The sequence below is a fragment of the Trichechus manatus genome, unplaced genomic scaffold (genome assembly GCF_000243295.1).
Source record: "Trichechus manatus latirostris isolate Lorelei unplaced genomic scaffold, TriManLat1.0 scaffold00047, whole genome shotgun sequence".
Lineage (NCBI taxonomy): Eukaryota > Metazoa > Chordata > Mammalia > Sirenia > Trichechidae > Trichechus > Trichechus manatus.
The window spans coordinates 1,554,168-1,564,709 of record NW_004443983.1 but is presented as its reverse complement, the minus strand read 5'-3'; the positions used below and the strand labels follow the sequence as shown (position 1 = coordinate 1,564,709).

Sequence of the window (10,542 nt, the reverse complement as noted above, 5' to 3'; positions counted from 1 at the left end):
TTCAAAATGGATCAAAGACCTGAATATAAAGCCTACAACTATAAAGTTCATAGAAGAAAAAATAGGACCAATGCTACAGGCCCTAATACACAGCATTAACAGGATACAAACCATAACCATCAACACACAAACCACAGAAGATAACCTAGATAACTGGGATCTTCTAAAAATCAAACACCTATGCTCTTCAAAAGAGTTCACTAAAAGAGTAAAAAGAGAACCTACAGACTGGGAAAACATTTTTGGACGTTACAAATCAGACAAAGGTCTAATCTCCATAGTCTACAAGAAAATCCAACACCTCTACAACAAAAAGACAATCCTATTAAAACATGGACAAAGGTAATGAACAGAAACTTCATCAAAGAAGACATTCAGGCAGCCAACAGACACATGAGGATATGCTGGCAATCACTAGCCATTAGAGAAATGCAAATTAAAACCACTATGAGATACCGTCTCACCCCGGCATTACTGGCATGAATCAAAAACACTGGAAATAAACGTTGGAGGGACTGTGAGGAGATTAGAACTCTTATGCACTGCTGGTGGGAATGCGAAATGATACAACCATTTTGGAAAATGATATGGTGCTTCCTTAGAAAGCTAGAAATAGAAATACCATATGATCCAGCAATCCCACTCCTAGGAATATGTCCTAGAAAAATAAGAGCCGTCACTCGAATAGACATATACACGCCTGTGTTCATGGCAACATTGTTCACATTTGCAAAAAGATGGAAACAACCTAGATGCCCATCAACAGGTGAATGGATAAACTATGGCACATACACACAGTGGAGGACTATGCAATGGTAGAGAACAGTGATGAATCTGTGAAGCATCTCATAACATGGATGAAACTGGAGGAGATTATGTTGAGTGAAATAATCACAAAAGGACAAATATCGTATGAGACCTCTGTTGTAAAAACTCATGAAAAAGTTTACACACAAAAGTAACAATCTTTGTTGGTTATAAGGGATGGGAGGGGTGGGGGGAAGTACTAAATAGGCAATAGATAGGTGGTATCTTTGGTGAAGGGTGAGACAGTACACAATACTGGGGAAACCAGCACAGCTTGTATAAGGAAAGGTCATGGAAGCTCCATAGACACATCCAAACTCCCTGAGGGACTGAATTGCTGGGTGGAGGGCTGTGGGGACCATGGTCTCGGGAACATCTAGCTCAGTTGGTATAACACAGTTTATAAAGACAATGTTCTACATTCTACCTTAGCGAGTAGTGTCTGGGGTCTTAAAAGCCTATGAGTAGCCACCTGAGATACTCCACTAGTCTCACCCCTTTGGGAGCAAGGGAGAATGACGAGAACAGGATACAAGGAAAAGATTAGTCCAAAGGATGAATGCACCACAGCTACCAAGGCTTCCACCGGACTGAGTCCGGTACAGCTAGATGGTGCCCGGCTACCACCACTGACTGCTCTGACCGGGATCACAACAGAGGGTTCTGGACAGCTGGAGAAGGATGGAGAACAAAATTCTAACGCACACAAAAAAGGCCAGATTTACTGGCCTGAAAGAGACTGGAAAAACCCTGAGAGTATGGCCCCCAGATACCCTTTTAGCTCAGTGGTAAAGTCACGTCCGAGGTTCACTGCTCAGCCAGGGATTGGACAGCCCCATAAAATGGGACTAATGAGGCACAGTAGTCCAGGGACAAGGACTAGAAGGCAGAAGGGGACAGGAAAGCTGGTGATAGGGAGCCCAAGGTTGAGTAAGGACAGTGTTGATATGTCATGGGGTTGTTAACCATTGTCATAGGGCAACATGTGTACTAACTGTTTAATGAGAAACTTTTTGTTCTGTAAACCTTCATCTAAAGTGAGAATAGCAGCACAGCTGAAAGAACGTAATCGATGTCACTGAACTGTGCATGGAGAAATTTTTGAAATGGTGTATTTTTGGCTATGTGTATTTTCACCCTGAAAAAAAAAGGTCGAGAACGGAGAGGGTTGACATGTCTTGGGGTTGTTAACCAATGTCATAAAACAATATGTGTACTGACTGTTTAATGAGAAACTATTTGTTCTGTAAACCTTCACCTAAAGTACAATAAAAGGAAAGAAAACATATATATAAAAAGTAAAATATTCATTGTCCTTGTGCATTTTCTGTGGTGACTGGTATGCTGTGGTGCAGAGTTTGGGGAATGTGGCACTATAGAAGCATGGTCAAGAACCTTATTTAAAAAATGTTATGATCTGGAAATTCTTCTAGGAATCTCTCCTAAGAAAATAGATAGAAACAAAGACTTATGGACAAAATTCTTCTGCTCGATAACAACCATCAAATCTTGATATACTTAAAGTAATTAGGTGTTCCAGTTTTGGGTTGTAAGTTCATCTCAGACTTAAGTACCTGTCAGGCAGGTCTAAATACAGACTCCTTTCCTGGAGGGGTTGCAGACCATCATTTCTGGAACTGCACAGTGAAAGGAGCCCTAGTTTTGAAATTCTAGTATACGATTTGAATACTTAACATTTGATTCTGACTCAGTGGGTTCTCCCTTACTATTTCTGGGATGCAAAGATTAAGGTAGGTAGTTTTTTGCTTCTCTTCCCATTTGATCAGGATGTGCTTTGAAGTTGCTACTAGTTGGCAAGCAGGAGGCAGTGTTGAGAAAAGAACACCTGAGTTGAAGTCCTGACCCTACTTCTTGATGGCCGTGTGGCCTTGAGCAGGTTATCTAAAACTCTCCGAAGTTCAGTCTTCTCATCTGTCAACTGGGGATAAAGATTGCTGGTATACACACTTCAAGTGGATGGCTATGGTTCTCAAATGGAATAATATTTATGGAGCTAATTTATAAATATGTTTAATCTTCTAAAAAGTTCTGAATTAAATATTTTTACTCAGTTATGAATACATGAATATTATTATTTTTCCATCTAGCAAAAAATCAAGGGAATTATTTTTCATTTCATGTTCCATATGTTCTCAATAGGCTATAAAAACTGATTTATTACTTTTATTTTCTTGGTAAGGAATTTGACACTGAGAGAATGTAAGCAAATTGCACAAGTTTCAGTATCACGTCAGATATAGGTGGTATGGGAGCTCTTAGTCTTAATACACCAGGTTTTTAGTTGGTAATGATGAGCTTATTGCACTCTTACCACATGTCAAACACTAAACTAAGCACTTTAAACATTATTTCATTTAACTCACACAACAAAACCATGTTAATTAGGTGCCGTTTCATTCCCTTTTATAGCTGAGGAGACTGGAATTAGAGATGTTAAGTAATTTGCCCAAGTTCACATTGTTAGTACGTGGTAGAGCCTGGCTTTTAACCCAGGCATTCTGATGCTGCTGCCCATGAACTTTCATCACTATGTTACACTGTCTTATTTTGTCATTCAGTGGCTTCCTTTTTCATGGAGATGTACTAAATGTGTTTAATTAGTCTTTTAAAAATTATGAATTGAATACTTTCATTCATTTATGAATACAGTGAAGCCTGTTATTCATATGGTATCTCACAATCATTTGTGAGAACATATAATCAAGCCAGAAGCATAGATTGGAACAGAACCCCCAGATCTGTCAGTTCAAATAAATTATCCTGTGGTTTTCTGAAACACACAGTCTTTTTTTCTTTTCTTAAATATCTAAAAATATGGATGCTATCAATAATCATTAAACTATCATTGCTAGCTAAAATTGCCTTTATTGTCTGGAGTTTTCACTCAGTTGTATTCTGACTCATGGACTTTTAAAAAAAGAAATATAATGTGACATGATAAAAGTTGGCAATCTTTTTCCATCCCTCTCTTTCAGGCATTCTTTAATGGCCGACTGAAGGCAACAGGGAACATCTTGCTGAGCCAGAAACTTCAGATGATTCTTAAAGACTACGCCAAGCTGTGAAGGGCACACTGGATTAATAAAAATAGAAGAATTAAACTCTCTTCACCAAAATATACTTGATTATTCAGCAAAAGCGATCAAAACTAAGATACAGGGGAAGTTGCTTAACATTTTCAGATTTCAGATAACTTTTCAGATTTTCATTTTCTACTAATTTTTCATGTATCATTTTTACAAGGAATTGTAAGCTAGCACGTAATTATGCTTCTGTTCTTAAAACTATATCTTCATAATAAAAAATTTTTATCCAAGTTCAGTATCCTTAGAATTTATGATAACATTTGTAAGTTGAAAGGAGAATTAAATGAGTAAAATCCATTTTGATACCTTTTGCACTCACTTTGTTTCTTTGTTACAATTTTCTGTTCTCTAATTTATTCATACTCCAGTTTTAACATGAGTTTTCACATATGTAATCATTTTTCACACTTTGCTGTAATAATGTTCTGCTGTAAGTCTATAGAAAGGTCTTTGTGCTCCCAAATATTCTACTCTCTTCTCCCCTCCCCTTTGCTGAAAATTCTTTACTTTCATAAAGTGTTTGTAAATATGCCAAGTATCTAGCCTTCTTGCTTAATCAGCAGTCTTAAATCATAAAGGTGGTCTTTAGCAAATACTATTATATCACTGTTTTTCCCAATGTCTACCTCAGATGAAGTGTGCTGAGGAAATGGTCTTTTGATGGGATTGGCTGCAGAAGTGACCAGCAACAAGTGTGATGCTAAAGTCAGGAATGGAGGAGTAAGTTTGATCATGTAGCACAGATGAGGAGGATATGTGTGCATGGATAGTAGAGACTGAGTTCTTTGGGAAGCAGACTTTGAGGTGGAGATTCATGTAAAGGAAGTTTATTTGGGAGTACTCTTGGGAGCCATACCTGTGAGAGGAAGTGAAGGAATCAAGGCTGGATAGAGGAGGAAGCTGGACTGTGGTGCAGTTACCACAAGGTTTCAGCTTATCCTTTGGGAAGCTCTGAAGCTGGGATGCCCTTCAGATTTGTATCAACTAGTCGTTGGATATAGACTGCCCTCCAAAGGGGCCATGACTGGGTGAAGCAGCAGAGGCAGTTCCTGAGTGGGCTTATAGCTTAGTCAGTTGATAACCTTCCCAGCAGCTGGAGAATGTGTCCTTCAGTCCTGAATGGAGCTTCTGTACAGCTCAGCACAGCATCCATACTTTGTTTTAGGCAGCATAGTAGAGGACCTTAATAAATTATTGTTGATTTAATGAATGAACAGTATAAAAGAGACAACATAGAAGAAAATCACAAAGTTGGCAATTACACCTTGGGCTCATGAACTTTGTAAGGTAGTATAAAATTAAAATTTTTAACTCTGATCCATGGTTATTGCCAATTAATTTTAAAAAATCAATGGCAATCTTTTAACACTGGTCTTATACTGAATAGCTACTGTTCCTGTTGAGTTTTGGAAAGCGCAGTGTCCTTCCAAACAGAAATAACTTATTAAATCTGTTGCCACCATAGATTGATGAAAATGCTGAATATTTACCTTAGATGCTTAAAACTTATATTAAGGAAGTTATGTTTTCATTATCTTACTAACACATCTGTGTCAGTTCTTACAAGTCAAAGAGCTACTAGTACCTAGGTTTAGTGGCTTCTTATTAGTCCTCTTGCTCCTTAACCTTACTGTAATATTTAATATTGTTGAATGCACTTCCTCAATTATTTCCTTTTTGTCCTCCAATGAGAAATTTTATTAACTTCTTAATGAACCTATCAGTTAATCTCTCTGACTTCTACTTGTCTCTTTTGTGATTTCCTCTGTCTGCCTATCTTTTAAGGAGTTTTACAGGGCTTTGAACTGGTTCAGAATGGTTTCGTTAATTGCCAAGGTAAACAAAGGCAGTGTGCATGTTGCATAGCAACTAATGTGTTTTCTGCCTGATTTTGACCTGAGTAGGAAACCGCTGTGCTCCACTCGAAAAGATGGCAGCTGACCACACTGCTTTAAATGTATGTCACTCTCTGAAGTCCTGCTAATAATCCAGTCTCCCACCTGGATCCCAAAAGTTTCAGGAGCCTGATGTGAGAGATTGGATTATTGGTAGGACTGTGGAGAGCTGCACACATTCAAAGCGACGTGGCCGGCCACCATTTTTGAGCACGGCACAGCAGTTTCCTACTCGTGTCAAAATCCTAGGGGCAGCACATTTGGTTGCTATGCAATGTGTAGGTTACCCTTGTTTATGTCTGCAATTATTGAACCATATGGGTTGGAAGCCCTGGTTTTGACCCAGGATTCAGCCCTCTCATTTTGGTATACATTTTCTTCCTAGAGGATCTCATCTATTATCTACTCTCATATCTTTATCCATCACTTGAGTGCTGGTGACTCTGAATTTATATCTCCAACTTTGACCTCTCCATAATTCTACAGTTTCACAGTTCCAAGTCATTACTAGATTATTGTCATACAGATACTGAAAACTTGTATGTCCAAAATAAATTTATGATCTTCCTCTCTGCCCCTAAATCTGCATCTGTTCCTGTTCTTAGTTAAGAACATCACCTTTTGGTGAGTCAAACTAAGAAATTAGGGTTCTCATTGATTATTCTCTTCCTCACATCCACATCTACTCCTTCACTAGCTCTTGTCACTTTTACTTCCTAAATATTTAGCAATTTTACTCTTTGCTACCTGTGATCGTTAAGGTTGCGTTAACTTGGCTGGGCCACAATTGTCAGTGGTTTGGCAGTTACGATGTAGTTTGGCAGTCATGGATAATTATGTGATCACTTCCATGATGGGATCTGCTGTGAGTAGCCAATGAGTTGAAAGGAAGTTTCCTTGGCAGTGTGGCCTGCATCCAATATAGTTTGACTTTATGGCAAGGCTCATGGGCTTTAGCTCACTCTGGATCCTGCAGCTGGCTCCTGTTCATCTGACCTCCAGTTCTTGGGACTCGAGCTAGCAGCTTACCTGCAGTCTTGCCTGCTGATCTTGAGATTCGTCGATCTTCATAGCCTGCAACAGCCTTGCTCTCTGGTCTGCTGATCTTGGGTGTGCCAGCCCCTGCGGCTACATGAATCAGGAGAAGGCTCTTTCCTGCCCCATGGACTTGGGATGTTACAGTCTCTAAAAACTGTGTGAGCCATTTCCTTGATATAAATATCTCTCTACACTTTACTGGTTTTGCTTCTCTAGAGAACCCAGCCTATGACAGCGAGGATATGAGGAAATTGGAACCCTTATCCATTGCTGTTGGGAATGCAAAATGGTACAGTTGTGGAAAATAGTGTGGCAGTTCCTCAAAAAACTAAAAATAGAACTACCATATGACCCAGCAGTTCCACTCCTAGGTAGATACCAAGTAGAGACTCAAAAAGAGACTTGTACAGCAATGTTCATTGCAGCACTATTCACAGTAGCCAAAAGGTGGAAGCAACCTAAGTACCCATCAACAGATGAATGGATAAACAAAATGTGGTACATACATACAATGGAATACTACTCAGCCAGTAGGAGAAACGAAGTTTTGATACATGCTACAGTATGGATGGAGCTTGAAGACATTACGCTGAGCAGAATAAGCCAATCACAAAAGGACAAATATTGTATGACCTCACTTATATTAAAAAACAAGAAAAGGCAAATGTATAGAAATCAAAGTTTATTAGTTGTTACCAGGGGCAGAAGGGAGGAAGAAAAAGGGGGTTAATGGTGATGGAAAAATAGCATTGACTAAAGGTAGGATTGTACAGCTGATTATTGTAATTGCTGTCATTAAGTTGTACACCTGTAAAAATTTGAACTGGCACAAGTATGATAGACATATTTACAACAACAACGACGAAGAGTCGCTGCTGAGTCTGGTTATGTACAGCAAAACACCTCATGGGATTTGCTTCCTTGGTTTGGAGGTTTAGGGTCATGGTTTCATGGGACATCCCAGTTAATTGGCCTAATAACGTTTTTAGTGCTTCTGTTCTACCTCCTAGTTTGTTGCGTAGTGCCTGGGTTCTTCAAAGCTTGCAAGTGACCATCCAAGGCACAACAGTTGATCTCTATTAACCTGGAGCAAGAGGAAGAAGGAGAGTCAGGAATAGGAGAAGGATATGGAATACATGGCTAATTGCCTCCATGAACAACTACCTCCTTTGCCATGAGACCAGAACTGGATGGTGCCTGGCTACCATTACTGAACATTTTGATCAATGATTCCATAGAAGAATCCTGATCAAAAGGGGGAAAATGCAGAACAGAATTTTAAATGCCCATGGACTCTAGACTTTCTGGAGTCGTGGAGGGTGGGTAAATCCCTGAAACTATTGCCCTGAGATAGTCTTTAAACCTTAAACCAAAAATATCCCTCGAAGTCATCTTAAAACTGAACAATAGTTTACTAAAAAAGGTCTACCATGAGCATTATGCCATTTTAAGAACTACCTATATGGGATCAAATTGACAACAGCAACTCAAAAAATTAGATAGGAACCTTAGGGGGCAGTGAGCTTATGTTAATGAAGGAAGAACAGCTCAGAAAAGAAGGGTGAGAATGGTTGCACAACTTGAGAAATGTAATCAATGTCACTAAATTGTACATGTAGAAACTGTTGAATTGGCACATGTTTTGCTGTGTATGTTCTCAACAACAACGATAAAATAAATTTTAGGAAAAAGAAAAAGACTGACAGTATCAAATGTTGATAAACATACAAGTCACCTGGAACTGTTAGACATTGGTGGTAGGAGTGTAAAAGAGTACAACCACTTTGCAGAAAGTTATAGCAGTTTCTTAAAAACTAATATCCACCTACCCTATGAGTCTGTAATTCAACTTCTATCTATTTACCCAAGAAAAATAAAAACATACCACAAAAAAGGCTTGTGCAAGAATTTTCAAAGCAGGTTTATTTATAATAGCCAAATGTTCAGCTGTTGGAGAATGGATAAACAGATAGTGATATAGTAATACAATAAGATACCACTCAGCAGCTTAAAAAATTAACAACTTGTATGCTCATCAACATGAATAAGTTTCAAAAATATTATGCTGAGTGAAAGAAGAGTGGAGTATACACCATTCTAAGATGTATACTTAATATATGGTGGAAAAATTCTGAACTTTGGTTGCTCTGACGGGGAGAGGGTTGGATTGACTGGAAAGGACTACAGGGAACTTTCTGTTAGTTATGTTCTGTATCTTGATAGGGGTTTGGGTTGCCAAGGTAGATGCATTTGTCGAAACTGAGTGACTTCTAAAGATTTGCAAATTTGATTTTATGTAAATTTTTCTGTAAGAAAACGAATTATGAACAAATATTAAACTCTAGTTGATATGCATGCTAAAGTGTTAAATGATAACACTGATATCAATAACTTACTTGGAAATGCATATAAAAAAGGCTGATGGACACACGGATAGATGAACAAAATATAATAGTGCAAGCATAGTAAAATGTTAACTGTAGAATCTAGAAAGTATATAGGTGCTCAATGTAAAATTATTTCAAGTTTACTATATTTAAAATATTTTGATAATTAAATATTGGAAAAATATAACTGGATTAAAAAATAGAAAATACAGCTATATGCTGTAAAATGATACACACATATAACTATATACATGTGTGTGTATATATATATACATATATATGTAAAATTGTAGCATTGCTTTTAGTGACAAAATAAAACTAGAAATAAAGTGATATTCAGTAATGAAAGACAAAATGAAGAAATTATGGTACATCCATATCATTAAGTATTATGGAGACACTGAACATAACTATTAAAGCTACATCACTAGATTTTATTGAATGAGAAAAACAAGATGCAGGTAAGTATTCATGCTGCCATTCAGTTTTTGTGAACAAACTTTGAACAAAATAATGATATATGTGTAAATATGTTTATAGACTTGTCAGTACAGGAATATAGAGAATGAAGAAAAATAGGGAAAAATCTATCACAACACACTATGTTGTTAGCCTAGATTACTGTGGCTAGTTGTGAGAGGGATGACTTCAGTGAGGGGAGGAAGAGAGGGAGACTAAAAAAAAAAGTATATTAATGAAGTTTGTGTATTATTGCATTTATTTTTATGAAATTATGTCTGCATAATTTAGGGATACGCATATGGAAATCAAGTAACACTGCAGGATACAGCTAAAGTGTTAGCCAGTAGAAAATTCCATGGATTTAAATTCTTACACTAATTATAAGAAATAATACAAATACAAATAAATAAGCATTCAACTCAAAAAGTTAGAAAAAATGAAAGAAAAATAAGGAAAGCAGAAGGAAGGAATTAGTAACAAAAGAAAAAAAGTAATTTGCAAATGGAAATAGCGTCAATCAATCATTCTATAGGCTGATTCTTTACCAAAGCTAATAAATAGCTAAGCCACAATCTCATCTAATCAATCAAAAAGAGGAGAAAGCAAAATATTAAAAAAATAAGATTTGACAACGGGGAAATAATTGCAGATACATAAAAAATATATGGAAAAATAAGAGGTTACTTTGCTCATCTCTATGCCAATAAATTTGAAAGCTGTATGAAATGGATAATTTTTTTAAATCATTGACTCAAAATAGTTAAACAGATTGTTTGCCATAGGAGAATTCAAGAAAGTTTTCAAAGAATTATTCTCCCCTAATCACTAGGCCCCAGAAGGCTTCAC

The 10,542-nt window shown here is 37.3% G+C and overlaps 1 protein-coding gene across 2 annotated transcripts in view; it reads left to right on the top strand.

Annotated features, from left to right (window-relative positions):
* The window catches only part of HSD17B4 (hydroxysteroid 17-beta dehydrogenase 4), a 118,302-nt gene extending 114,090 nt beyond the window's left edge, over positions 1-4,212 (top strand). For both annotated transcript variants that reach the window (XM_004376966.2, XM_023731935.1), the window contains one exon: positions 3,804-4,212. In XM_004376966.2, the coding sequence (XP_004377023.2) occupies positions 3,804-3,893 (90 nt within the window). In that variant the 3' untranslated portion in view covers positions 3,894-4,212. The remainder of the gene's footprint in view (positions 1-3,803) is intronic.
* Positions 4,213-10,542: the final 6,330 nt, after the last annotated feature.